This window comes from Trachypithecus francoisi, unplaced genomic scaffold (genome assembly GCF_009764315.1).
Source record: "Trachypithecus francoisi isolate TF-2019V2 unplaced genomic scaffold, Tfra_2.0 Lachesis_group5, whole genome shotgun sequence".
In the NCBI taxonomy this organism is placed as follows: Eukaryota; Metazoa; Chordata; class Mammalia; order Primates; family Cercopithecidae; genus Trachypithecus; species Trachypithecus francoisi.
Genome location: NW_022681470.1, coordinates 139544609 through 139558323, shown reverse-complemented (window position 1 = coordinate 139558323; position 13715 = coordinate 139544609). Strand labels below are relative to the sequence as shown.

Below are 13715 nucleotides of genomic sequence, written 5' to 3'. Positions count from 1 at the left end.
CCCCTCCCATCCCACCTCCTCCAGACCCCCCAGGCCCGGCCCTGCCACTCACCAGGGCGATGTCATGGTGACTCGGGTCCAGCACTTTGAGCACCACTCGTAGCTCCTGCCCACGGTCCCTGCCAGGGACGAGGGGGTCCTCATCGTCCATCTTGCCCTCCTCAGGGTCCCCACTGCCCTCCACTCGCAGGCGGCCCTCGTACACGTTGGTCCTCGTGCCCTGGCCCAAGTGGGACAGCTGCGGAACCATGCGGCACAGAACACCGCCGTGGCGAGAGTTCGCAGCTGATCTCCCAAGGCCCCCAGCACCCACATCCCCAGGGGCCCTGCCCTTGCCCCAGGCCCCTTCCCAGCACCCACATCCCCAGGGGCCCTGCCCTTGCCCCGGGCCCCTTCCCTGCACCCACATCCCCAGGGGCCCTGCCCTTGCCCCAGGCCCCTTCCCTGCACCCACCTGGGTGATCTCCTTCTGGTCAACCCGGTGGAAGCTGAGCTGGCTGAGGTTGAGTGTCCTGGTGCTGGCCCGAGCCCCCCGCATGATGATGAGGTTGGAGGTTTCTGGAGGCAGGTGTGAAGTCATGGAGGGTGGGCCTGGGGGAGAGATGCCACATCCCACCCAGAGGTCCCCCCATCGTCATACCTCCTGGTTGGGGCAGGCAACAGCGACGCAGAGAGAAGCAGTCGTCCCCGGCCCTCAGCAAGCAGCCCTGCAAGGCGGCCCCAAGTTCCCGAATGCTGGGGAAGGACCGGCCCCAGCCCTCCAGCACAAAGGCCCCAGCCTGCTGCTCAATGGGGAACTTCCGGAGCCGCAAGCTCTGTGTGCCGTCTGGTGCCTGGAGGGAGGTGGCAGAGATGGTAGCGGTGAGCAAGGGACCAGGCAGGGAGCATGTCCGTGTCCAGCCCCAGCCCCAGCCCCCAGCCCTGGGCCCACCTGGCTACGCTGGGCCACTGTGAGGATCAGGCGGTAGGGGTGGCTGGTGCTCCAGTGAATGAGGTACAGGCCGTCCTCGGGCCGCAGCTTGGCCTGCACAAACGGCTCCCTGTAAGGGGGTCCGGGGGGACTATCAGGCCACCTGGGCCACTGCTGGACCCATACCCGGGAACAATGACACTCATTACCTGCTTAGAGGTCACACACACAGCTAGGACAAGTGTCAGACACAGCCACTCTTGTGAGGACACTAACTCTGGACACACACAGCCCCTTACATGGAGACACAGCGCAGGAGCAGGCACACACCTGCTTTTTTGTTTGTTTTTTTGAGACAGAGTTTTGCTCGTCACCCAGGCTGGAGTGCAATGGCGCGATCTCAGCTCACTGCAACCTCCACCCACCTGGGTTCAAGCAATTCTCTTGCCTCAGCCTCCCGAGTAGCTGGGATTACAGGTGCCTGCCACCATGCCCAGCTAATTTTTATATTTTTAGTGGAGAGGGGGGCCAGGCGTGGTGGCTCACGCTTGTAATCCCAGCACTTTGGGAGGCTGAGGTGGGTGGATCATGAGGTCAGGAGATCTAAACCATCCTGGCTAACACAGTGAAACTCCATCTCTACTAAAAATACAAAAAATTAGCCGGGCATGGTGGCAGGCGCCTGTAGTCCCAGCTACTCGGGAGGCTGAGGCAGGAGAATGGCGTGAACCCGGGAGGCGGAGCTTGCAGTGAGCCAAGATCGCGCCACTGCACTCCAGCCTGGGCGACAGAGCAAGACTCTGCCTCAAAAAAAAAAAAAAAGAGAGGGGGTTTCACCATGTTAGCCATCCTGGTCTCAAACTCCTGACCTCAGGTGATCTGCCAGCCTTAGCCTCCCAAAGTGCTGGGATTACAGGCATGAGCCACCGTGCCTGGCTACCTGCTCTCTTTTTTTTTTTTTTTTTGAGACAGGGTCTTGCTCTGTTGCCCAGGCTGGGGTGCCACGGCATGATCTCGGCTCACTTCAGCCTGAGCCTCTCAGGCTCAAGCGATTCTCCCACCTCAGCCTCCCGAAGAGCCAGGATTATAGGTGCGCCCAGCTAATTTTTGTATTTTCAGCAGTTACAAGACCTTGCTATGTTGCCCAGGCTGCTCTTGAACTCCTGGGCTCAAGTGAGTCTCCCACCTCGGCCTCCTAAAGCGCTGGGATTACAGGCGTGAGCCACCACAGCCAGCCTACTCCTGCTCTTGTACTTGACGCCAGACGGGCCCTGACAAGGTGACACACAATCCAAGACAGGAAGCAGCCATCAGGAGCCGGATGGGCGCGCACCCAGCCATGGCCCCCAAGGGTGACACACGATAGATGGCTAATCACACAAGCAAAGGACAACAATCCCAGACACACCTAATCCCCCAGTGTGACAAGGCAACACAGGGGCCGGGGCATCCCAGACACAGCGGTGACATAAACATGCACTATAAAGTGTCATGGCTACATAGGCCCAGACACCTACATGTGCAGTGGCTGACACACGTGGTCCCTAACACCTGTCTGTACAGGGGCGGCACATATATAGCCTTGACAGCAGTCACAGCCACAGGCCTCACAAGGTGAAATGCCCACTTCCCCCTCCCCTGGCATCACAAGTAGGACAAGGGTCAGAGTCACAGGGGCAGTGACCCGACAAGGAGACAGTCACAAATCACGACTTGGCGGCACAAAGGACAGCCACAGACGCCCCTGCACCTGATGATGACATAAGTACTGGCAACTTCACGCCCTCAGGCCCACAAGTCACACACAGGACCACTGAGACGGTGACTCACAAGTTACCAGCATGGGCAGCCGCCTGCAGAGGCGGAAGCATCCAACATACTGCTGAATGATCACCAGCACCAGGGTAACGACAGTCCCGTGAAAATCACCAGTTCTGTGCAATGACAACCTCAACACACAATGACAGTCACGGCAGGGCGTGGTGGCTCACGCCTGTAATCCCAGCACTTTGGGAGGTGGAGGCAGGTAGATCACCTGAGGTCAGGAGTTTGAAACTAGCCTGGCCAATACGATGAAACCCCACCTCTACAAAAATACAAAAATTAGCCTGGCGTGGTGGCGAGCGCCTGTAGTCCCAGGTAATCAGTTGGGAGGCTGAGGCAGGAGAATCACTTGAACCCGGGAGGCGGAGGCTGCAGTGAGCTGAGATCACGCCACTGCACTCCAGCTTAAGCGACAAAGACGTGCACCCACACGCACACCCTGCACAGCCCCTAGGCTCACAGTCTAGTTGGCAGCCTTGGCAGTGGCCCCCAGTGCCTCCCCACCCAGCACTCACAGCAGGGGTCCATGGATCCCATCCTGGATGCTCATCACCAGCCGTGGGGGAGCCACCTCGTGGCACAGGTAGTGGCTGGAGTCGGCCGTCAGGCGGAAATAGCCGTCCACCAGCGACACGAAGGACAGCGCCGCAGCCCGGGAAGGCAGGCTCAGCTCCTGCCAGCCAGGGGCGCATCAGGCGAGTGTCCTCCCAGGCCATGGCGGCCCCTAGCCCGGCACCCACCCCGGGCCTCACCAGGCACTTGTTGTCCTGCCGGTGGATGCTGACACAGCGCTCTTTCAGCACCACGTGGGTGATGTCCCGGAAGTCGCAGAAGTAGGCCCACAGTGGCTCCCGCAGCCTGTCCACCGGCTGGCCGATTGCCTTGTGTGCCTTGGCCTTCTTCCCAGACAGGCTGGCTTGGGGGTTCCTGCCGCTGCCGCCACTAGAACCCTGAACACCCAGCAAGTGGGGCAGAGGATGGAGAGGGCAATGCCCATTTATACTTCTGCACTTTCCCCTGGGGGGAGACTGGAGCCAGAAGGGCCAGGCACCAACCTAGGTTGACCTCCCAAGTCCCAGTGTCACAGGCGGGATGGGGACCCACCCCATAACATACACATGCTGGAAGCCGGACCCTTAGGGACGGCAGAGAGTGGAATCCTCACCCCCTCACCAGATGAAGGGGTTCCCCAGATGAAGGTGCCAGTCCCCAGATGAAGGGGTTCCCTGGAGGTGCAGACTCCAGAAATAAGGTCCCCAAGGGGTAAGCAGATGGAGGACCTTCTCCAAGAAACTGGCCCCAGCAGACAGGTGCCCCAGAGCCATGTGGGGAGAGGGCTCAGGTCAGCCACCCTCAGAGGCTAGGGCCAAGGATGAACAGAGACCCCCACCCCAGCCCAACCTGAACCTCCAGGGCAGAAGAGGCGCCTTGCTCACCTCCTCCTTGTTCACCTCCTCCTGTACTGGCCACCACTGGATGCCACCAGTGCCTGTCACCAGCACCTCATGGGTTGGGGGTCCAGCAGCAGACTCGGGGCCGGGGTCTGTAGGGGCCTCCCCACTGTCCCGGATGTAGCAGGGCTCCCCCTCTGCCTGGGCCAGCAGCCTCAGGTGGCACACAGGCACACGCTCTGTGCCAAAGCGGGGTGCCAGCCGTTCAAGTGTGGCCAGGTATTTGACCATGACCATCTGCTGGGAGAGTCTGTCTGGCTGGAAGTCCTGCAGGAACCTGCGGAAGACGTTCCGAAGGCGCAGCCGGGTGAGGGCGCTGTGCTGCCGGATCTGCCGACGGAAGGAGAGTGGGATACAGTCCTTGAAGCTGGGGGGAACACAGGGAGGGGCTGGTCAGGGACCTGGGTTGCAGACCCAGCTGGGTGACACAGGGCAAGTGGCTTAACCTCTTTGAGCCTCAGCTGCCTCATCTAGATAACAGGCACACTAGCCAGGTGTGGTGAATTGAGCCTGTAGTCTCAGCTACTTGGGAGGCCAAGGCGGAAGGATCACTTGAGGTCAGGAGTTCGAGACTAGACTGGCCAACATGAAGAAACTCCATCTGTCTCTACTAAAAACACAAAATTTAGCTGGGCATGATGGCGGGCACCTGTAATCCCAGCTACTCAGGAGGCTGACGAAGGAGAATCTCTTGAACCTGGGACGCAGAGGTTGTGGTGAGCCGAGATTGCACCACTGCACTCCAGCCCGAGTGACAGAGTGAGACTCTGGCTCAAAAAAAAAAGTAGAGGCACGGCAATATGTGAAGTCTACCCTGGCTCCCAGATGCTCAGGACATTCCCCCTGCCTACACAGCATCCCCACCCCGTTCCCAGACACCTGGTCTTCTTGGCCACCTCCTCCAGGGGGACACCACGGCGGAGAGCAAGGTGACAGAGATGCAGAAAGGCCATGCCTAGGCTCTCATTCTTAAAGTGGTGGATCTCCTCCTCGCTCGACAGCTCCCACAGTGATGCCACGTCATTCACAAACTCATGCTTGCCCTGGGAACAGGAAATTGAGTAGAAAGGGAGGTGTCAGAATGCGTTCACTCTCTAGCCCAGAGGTATCCAATCTTTTGGCTACCCTGGACCACACTGGAAGAAGAACTGTCTTGGGCCACACATAAAATACAGTAACACTAATGATAGCTGATGAACTAAAAAAAAAAAAGAAAAAGAAAAAAAAAATCACAGGCCGGGCACAGTGGCTCACGCCTATAATCCCAGCACTTTGGGAGGCCAAGGTGGGCGCATCACCTGAGGTCAGGAGTTTGAGACCAGCCTGACCAACATAGAGAAACCCCACTTCTATTAAAAATACAAAATTAGCCGGGCGTGGTGGCACCTGCCTGTAATCCCAGCTACTCAGGAAGCTGAGGCAGGAGAATCACCTGAACCCGGGAGGTGGAGGTTGCAGTGAGCCGAGATTGTGATATTGCACTCCAGCCTGGGCAACAAGAATGAAACTCTATCTCAAAAAAAAAAAAAAAAATTGCAGCAAAATCTCAGAATATTTTAAGATAGTTTAGGAATTTATGTCAGGCTTCATTCAAAGCTGTCCTGGACAGCATGCAGTCCGCAGGTCAGGGGTTGGACAAGCTTGCTCTAGCCAGAGAACTCTAATTTCCTGCGTCTCACCACCTTGAGGGGAGAGACCACCATTTACTGGAAAGGCCAAATATACAGCATACACCCCTCCTCTTGTCAATCTTGTGCCTGTGACAGACATTACTAATCCATCACAGCACTCTTTCCCCTTCAACCTGAACTCTTAGCTGGGCATGGTGGCTCACACCTGTATCCCACACTTTGGGAGGCTGAGGCAGGTGAATCACTTGAGGTCAGGAGTTTGAAAACAGCATGGCCAACATGGTGAAACCCCGGCTTTACTACAAATAGAAAAATTAGCTGGGGGTGGTGGTGGACACCTGTAATCTCAGCTACTTGGGAGGCTGAGGTGGGAGAATCGCTTCAACCTGGGAGGTGGAGGTTGCAGTGAGCTGAGATCACGCCACTGCATTCCAACCTGGGTGACAGAGCGAGACTCCATTTCAAAAAAAAAAAAAAAAAAAATCCCCAGATGGCATGAGTTGAAACCCATTAGCTATAATGAATCAGGGAGGGAAATGGGGGCTCCTTAACTGCCCCTAAATCTCCCACAAATAGTCTTGCCCCCCGCAGCCCTGCTCATACCTGCTCAAAGAGGTACTCAAATGAGGCTGGGTCCAGGAGTTGCATCCCCTGTGCTGTCTGATCTGAGGATGCCTCGGTTCCTGGGGGCCCACAACGGTACACAGCCGGCTCCTGAGGATTCATGCCATGCCAGTTCCGGAAATAAAACCTGCAGGATGGGAGGGATGCAGCTGGGGCTTAGCACAGAGTCGGACCAGCTTCAGCACAGGAGGGGACGAGCTTTGCAAAGAGGTCTCCACCCACCTCATGCGGAAATACAGCATCAGGCTTGCATCTCTGGGGATCTCTAGGATGTAGTTTGGGGGCAACCAGACTTGGGCCTGAGCATCGAAGAGGGCGAAGAGATTGAAACAAGGAGGAGTGATACCTGGACCAGGGGAGAAATGAGGTCAGGAGTCACATCATGTGCTACCGTCAGACCCGAAGACCACGCAGACCCAATGTCTGCCTTCACACTCCCTCTGAGGCCCCCTCCCCCACCTGCAGCTTCAGTCTCACGTTGCCCCTGGGCAGAGGACAGTGCATATGTTGATCATGCTGTGGCCTCACAGGAGGACTACATTTCCCAGCCTCCCTTGCAGCTAGGATGGGGCCAATTGCACTGGTTTCTGGCCAAAGGGATGGGCACATTTCCAAGCCTGGAAATAAATCCTCTTGTCACCTTCACCACCTGAGGTATGTTGAAGGCTTCTTGTGCCAGACGGTGAAGCTGTAAGATAGAGGCGAACCATCCAACCTGTACTTGATTTTAGGTAAACCTTTTTTTTTTTTTGAGATGGAGTCTTGCTGTCACCCAGCCTGGAGAGCAGTGGTGCAATCTCAACTCGCTGCAACCTCCACCTCCTGGGTTCAAGTGATTCCCCTGTCTCAGCCTCCCGAGTGGCTGGGAATACAGGTGTGTGCCACAACACCCGGCTAGGGCTACTTTTTGTATTTTTAGAAGAGACGAGGTTTTACCATGTTGGCCAGACTGTTCTCAAACTCCTGACCTCAGGTGATCCACACACCTTGGCCTCCCAAAGTGCTGGGATTACAGGCCTGAGCCACCATGCTCAGCTGATTTTAGGTAAACCTTGATTGTCTTAAGATTTAGGGGGATTGCTTATTCCTGCAGCAAAACTAATCCTAGCCTGACCCACATAACTCTACAAACTGCTGCAATTGTCTGGCATCTCCCTGAACTCCAGCCCCTTCCTGGCTGGAGAAACATTCAGTCACTTCCTGGCTGTCTCCCCCTGGACATCACAGGCCCCCACTTACATATGCTTTGTTCCAAACAACACATCTTACCTGTGGTCAGCAAACTCCAACCCTCCCCTCCTCTGCCCAATTATTTTATTTTATTTTATTTTATTTTTTAAGGGTCAGGGTCTTCCTTTGCCACCCAGGCTGCAGTGCAGTGGTGCAATCCTAGCTCACTGCAGCCTCAACCTCCAGTGCTCAAGCGATCCTCCCACCTCGGTCTCTGGAGTTGATGGGATTATGGGTATGAGCCAGTGTGTGTGGCTTCTACCCAGTTCTTCAAACCAGGAACTTGGTCCTTATCTTCAGCCTCTCCCACCAACTCCACAACGTATCGGTTACCAAGACCTGCTCTTCCTGCACTCTCCATGTCCTGGGGATCTATCTACCACCTTCAAATGCAAACCTCAACCCCAATCCAGTCTCCAGACTTGCTGTAATTTCCCACACCAGCTACCCAGGGCATCTTTCTTTCTATTGATGTCATTTAAAAATTGTATCTGTTGGCCGCGCGCAGCAGCTCACGCCTGTAATCTCAGCACTTTCAGAGGCTGAGGTGGGCGGATCACAAGGTCAGGAGATTGAGACCATCCTGGCTAAGACAGTGAAATCCCGTCTCTACTAAAAAACACAAAAAATTAGCGGGGCATGGTGGCGGGCGCCTGTAGTCTCAGCTACTCGGGAGGATGAAGCAGGAGAATGGTGTGAACCCAGGAGGTAGAGCTTGCAGTGAGCCAAGATTGCACCACTGCACTCCAGCCTGGGCGACAGAGCGAGACTCCGTCTCGAAAAAAAAAAAAAAAATTGTATCTGTCAGCCAGGTGTGGTGGTTCATGCCTGTAATCTCAGCACTTTGGGAGGGTGAGGCGGGCGGATCACAAGGTCAGGACTTCAAGACCAGCCTGGCCAATATGGTGAAACAACATCTCTACTAAAAAATACAAAAATTAGCCGAGCGTGGTGGTGCGTGCCTGTAGTCCCAGCTACTCAGGAGGCTGAGGCAGGAGAACTGCTTGAACGTGGGAGGCAGAGGTTGCAGTGAGCCGAGACTGCACCACTGCACTCCAGCCTGGGTGACAGAGTAAGACTCCATCTCAAAAAAGAAAAAAGAAAAAACAAAATTGTATCTGTGGTGTGGGCATGGTGGCTTATGCCTGTAATCCCAGCATTTTGGGAAGCTGAGGTGGACACACCACCTGAGGTCAGGAGTTCCAGACCGGCCTGGCCAACACGGTGAAACCCCCGTCTCTACTAAAAACACAAAAATTAAGCCAAGTGCAGTGGCTCACGCCTGTAATCCCAGCACTCTGGGAGGCCGAGGCAGGCGGGTCACGAAGTCAGTTGTTCTAGACCAGCCTGGCCAGCATGGTGAAACCCTGTCTCTGCTAAAAAAAAAAAAAAAAAAAAAAAAAAAATTTGCTGGGCCTGGTGGCACGCACCTGTAATCCCAGCTACTCAGGAGTCTGAGCCAGGAGAATTGCCTGAATCCGGGAGGCGGAGGTTGCAATGAGCCAAGATCACGCCACTGAGCTCCAGCCGAGCTGGACAGAGCGAGATCTAAAAAAAAAAAAAAAAAAAAAAAAAAAAAAAAAAAAAAAAAAAAAACCAGGGCCGGGCGTGGTGGCTCAAGCCTGTAATCCCAGCACTTTGGGAGGCCGAGATGGGCGGATCACAAGTTCAGGAGATCGAGACCATCCTGGCTAACATGGTGAAACCCCGTCTATACTAAAAAAAATACAAAAAACTAGCCGCCTCCTGGGTTCAAGCGATTCTCCTGCCTCAGCCTCCCAAGTAGCTGGGATTACAGATGTGCGTCACTATGCCCAGCTAATTTTTGTATTTTTAGTAGAGACAGGCTTTCACCATGTTGGCCAGGCTGGTCTCAAACTCCTAACCTCAAGTGATCTGCCCGCCTCAGCCTCCCAAAGTGCTGGGATTACAGGCGTGACCCACTGTGCCTGGCTTGAGACAACTTCTTAAAGAACCAGTCAAAAATACAAATAAAATAAAAAATAAAAGAACTAGTTAGACTGCTTCACTCTCTGGCTTAAACCTTCCATGGCTCCCCACTGCTCCCGGAGAATGCCCAACCTCTTGATTCTGAGTACCCCCACCCTGGCTTTTGCCTGCTATGCCCCAGTTTCAATTGTTACTTCCCCTTCCAAACTCTTAAAATTGATACCCCAGTCACCCTGAAGGTCTTTCGCTTCCTCAAACAGATCAAGCTCCCCAGGCCTCCACGCATGCTGTTCCCTCTGCCAAGCGTGTTTCACGTCACCCCACACACCTGTCTGAGTCCTTTAAGAATCACGGGGCCAGGCGGCACGGTGGCTCACGCCTGCAATCCCAGCACGTTGGGAGGCTGAGGTGGGCAGATCACGAGGTCAGGAGATCGAGACCATCCTGGCTAGCACAGTGAAACCCTGTCTCTACTAAAAATACAAAAAATTAGCTGGGCGTGGTGGTGGGCGCCTGTAGTCCCAGCTACTCGCCTGTAGTCCCAGCTACTCGGGAGGCTGAGGCAGGAGAATGGCGTGAACCTGGGAGGCGGAGCTTGCAGTGAGCGGAGATCCGGCCACTGCACTCCAGTCTGGGCAACAGAGCGAGACTCTGTCTCAAAAAAAAACAAAACAAAACAAAGAATCTGCCATGACTGGGCTCGAGGGCGCACACCTGTAATCCCAACACTTTGGGAGTCCGAGGTGGGTGGATCACCTGAGGTCAGTAGTTCAAGACCAGCCTGGCCAACATGGTGAAACCTCAGTCTCTACTGAAAATACAAAAATTAGCTGGGTGTGGTGGTGGGCGCCTGTAATCCCAGCTACTCAGGAGGCTGAGGCAGGAGGATAGCTAGAACCCAGGAGGCGGAGGTTGCAGTGAGCCGAGATTGTGCCATTGCACTCCAGCTTAGGGGACAGAGCGAGACTCCGTCTCAAAAAAAAAAAAAAAAAAAATCAGTCATGACCAGGCGCAATGGCTCGTGCCTCTCAACACTTTGGGAAGCCAAGGTGGGCAGATCGCTTGAGCCCAGGAGTTTGAGACCAGCATGGGGCAACATGGTGAGGCCTCATCACTACAAAAAATACAAAAATTATCCAGGCGTGGTGATGTGTGCCTGTAGCCCTAGTTATTCAGGAGGCTGAGGCAGGAGAATCACTTGAGCCTGGCAGGTAGAGGCTGCAATGCATCATGACTGCACCACTGCATTTCAGCCTGGGCAACAGAGAGAGACTTTGTCTCTACAAAAGAAAAAAAAAATAAAAGACTCAGCCATCAATGGGGAAGTAGGAAGTGTTATAGAAATTGATTACAATGCTCCTATCCAGTCATGGAAGCTGGGAATCGGGGAGGTAAGAGGAGTTTCTGGAGGAAGGTATATGTAACCAAAGCCACCTTAGAAGGGCCTTCCCTTGGCTGGGCATGGTAGCTCGTGCCTGTAATCCCAGCACTTTGAGAGGCTGACGCAGGTGGATCACTTGAGGTCAGGAGTTCGAGACCAGCCTGGCCAACATGGTGAAACCCCGTTTCTACTAAAAATACAAAAACTAGCTGGGCGTGGTAGTGCACACCTGTAATCCCCTGCTACTCAGGTGGCTGAGGCAGGAGAATGGCTTGAACCTGGGACGTGGAGGTTGCAATGAGCCGAGATCACACTACTACACTCCAGGCTGGGTGACAGAGCGAGACTCCATTTCAAAAAAAAAAAAAAAGTCCGGGTGTAGTGGCTCATGCCTGTAATCCCAACACTTTCAGAGGCTGAGGCAGGCAGATCACCTGAGGTCAGGAGTTCAAGACAAGCCCGGCCAATGTAGTGAAACCATGTCTCTACTAAAAATACAAAATTTAACCAGGCATGGTGGCAGGTGCCTGCAATCCCAGCTACTCGGGAGGCTGAGGCAGGAGAATTGCTTGAACCTGGGAGGCGGAGGTTGCAGTGAACTGAGATCGTGCCATTACACTCTAGCCTGGGCAACAAGAGCAAAACTCCATCTCAAAAAAAAAAAGAAAAGAAAGTCCTTCCCTCCTCCAGAGGAAATTGCATTTCCAAATATATCTACAACAGAATTTTTTTTTTTTCTTTTTCTTTTGAGACGGAGTCTCACTCTGTCCCAGGCTGAAGTGTAGTGGTGCGATCTCAGCTCACTGCAACCTCCACCTCCCGGGTTCAAGCGATTCTCTGGCCTCAGCCTCCCGAGGAGCTGGGACTACAGGCGTGTGCCACCATGCCCGGCTAGTTTTTTTTTTTTTTTTTTTTTGAGACGGAGTCTCGCTCTGTCACCCAAGCTGGAGTGCACTGGCCAGATCTCAGTTCACTGCAAGCTCCACCTCCCGGGTTCATGCCATTCTCCTGCCTCAGCCTCCCGAGTAGCTGGGACTACAGGCGCCCGCCACTTCGCCCGGCTAGTTTTTTGTATTTTTTAGTAGAGACGGGGTTTCACCGTGTTAGCCAGGATGGTCTCAATCTCCTGACCTTGTGATCCGTCCGCCTCAGCCTCCCAAAGTGCTGGGATTACAGGCTTGAGCCACCGTGCCCGGCCGGGTTTTTTTTTGTATTTTTAGTAGAGACAGGGTTTCACCGTGTTAGCCAGGATGATCTCGATCTCCTGACCTCGTGATCCGCCCAGCTCGGCCTTCCAAAGTGCTGGGATTATAGGTGTGAGCCACCGTGCCTGGCTCGACTTTCTTTTTTTAATGACACAGGGTCTCACTCTGTCACCCAGGCTGGAGTGCAGTGGTGTGATCTCAGCTCACTGCAACCTCTATGTCCCAGGTTCAAGCCACTCTCCTGCCTCAGTCGCCTGAGTAGCTGGGATTACAGGTGCGCACCACCACACCCGGCTAGTTTTTGTGTTTTCAGTAGAGCTGGAGTTTTGCCATGTTGGCCAGGCTCGTCTCAAACTTCTGACTTCAAGTGATCCACTACCCTCAGTCTCCCAAAGTGCTGGGATTGCAGGCGTGAGCCACCGCGCCAGCCCGACTTTCTTTTTTTAATGACACAAGGTCTCACTCTGTCAGCCAGGCTGGAGTGCAGTGATGCCACCATACTTCATTGCAGGCTTGAACTCCTGGGCTCAAGCGATCCTGTTGCCTCAGCCTCTCAAGTCGCTGGGACTACAGGCATGCACCACCATGTCTAAAAATTGTTTTGTTGAGACAAGGTCTCCCTGTGTTGCCCAGGCTGGTCTCCAACTACTGGCCTCAAGCAATCCTCCTGCCTGGGCCTCCTCAAGTACTGGGACTACATGTGTCAGCTACTGCACCTGGCCAAATTTTCTGATTTATTCTATTTCTTCCTGTCTTCCCTACTAAAATTTCAGCTCTACAAAGGCAGTGATTTGCAGCTGCCACACAGTAGATGCTTACAAAATGTTCACCGAATGAACGGGTGGATGGATGGATGGATGGATGGATGAATGGATGGATGGATGGATGGATGGATGGATGGATGGATGTGTGGCTGGATGAATGGGTGGCTGGATGGATGGGTGGGTGGATGGATGGGTGGGTGGGTGGGTGGATGGATGGATGGATGGGTGGAAGGTAATGGATGGGTGGAAGGTGGATGGATGGGTGGGTGGATGGGTAGATGGGTGAGTGGATGGATGGGTGGGTGGATGGATGGGTGAATGGGTGGGTGAATGGGTGGGTGGATGGGTAGATGGGTGAGTGGATGGATGGGTGGAAGGTGATGGATGGGTGGGTAGATGAATAGATGGATGAATAGCTGGGTGAGTGGGTGGATGAGTGGATGGATGGGTGGGTGGATAGGTGGGTGGATAGATGGGTGGATAGGTGGGTGGATGGATGGATGGATGGGTGAAGGGTGGATGGGTGGGTGGATGGGTGGATGCATGGGTGGAGGGGGATGGGTGGGTGGGTGGGTGGATGGATGGATGGGTGGGTGGAGGGTGGATGGGTGGGTGGATGGGTAGATGGGTGAGTAGATGGATGGGTGGGTGGATGGATGGATGAATGGGTGGGTGAATGGGTGGGTGGATGGGTGGGTGGATGGGTGGTGGGTGGATGGGTGGATGAGTGGATGGATGGATGGAT

At 54.5% G+C, this 13715-nt stretch overlaps 1 protein-coding gene across 4 annotated transcripts in view; it reads right to left on the bottom strand.

The window, feature by feature from the left end:
• TYK2 (tyrosine kinase 2) overlaps nt 1-13715 on the bottom strand; it is a 31112-nt gene that overhangs the window by 13702 nt on the left and 3695 nt on the right. For all 4 annotated transcript variants that reach the window (XM_033199414.1, XM_033199417.1, XM_033199415.1 and 1 more), the window contains exons 4-13: nt 6663-6786; nt 6420-6567; nt 5065-5228; nt 4171-4552; nt 3487-3684; nt 3250-3407; nt 932-1040; nt 641-833; nt 455-558; nt 53-238 (exon numbers count right to left, since the gene is read on the bottom strand). In XM_033199414.1, the coding sequence (XP_033055305.1) occupies nt 53-238; nt 455-558; nt 641-833; nt 932-1040; nt 3250-3407; nt 3487-3684; nt 4171-4552; nt 5065-5228; nt 6420-6567; nt 6663-6786 (1766 nt within the window). The remainder of the gene's footprint in view (nt 1-52; nt 239-454; nt 559-640; nt 834-931; nt 1041-3249; nt 3408-3486; nt 3685-4170; nt 4553-5064; nt 5229-6419; nt 6568-6662; nt 6787-13715) is intronic.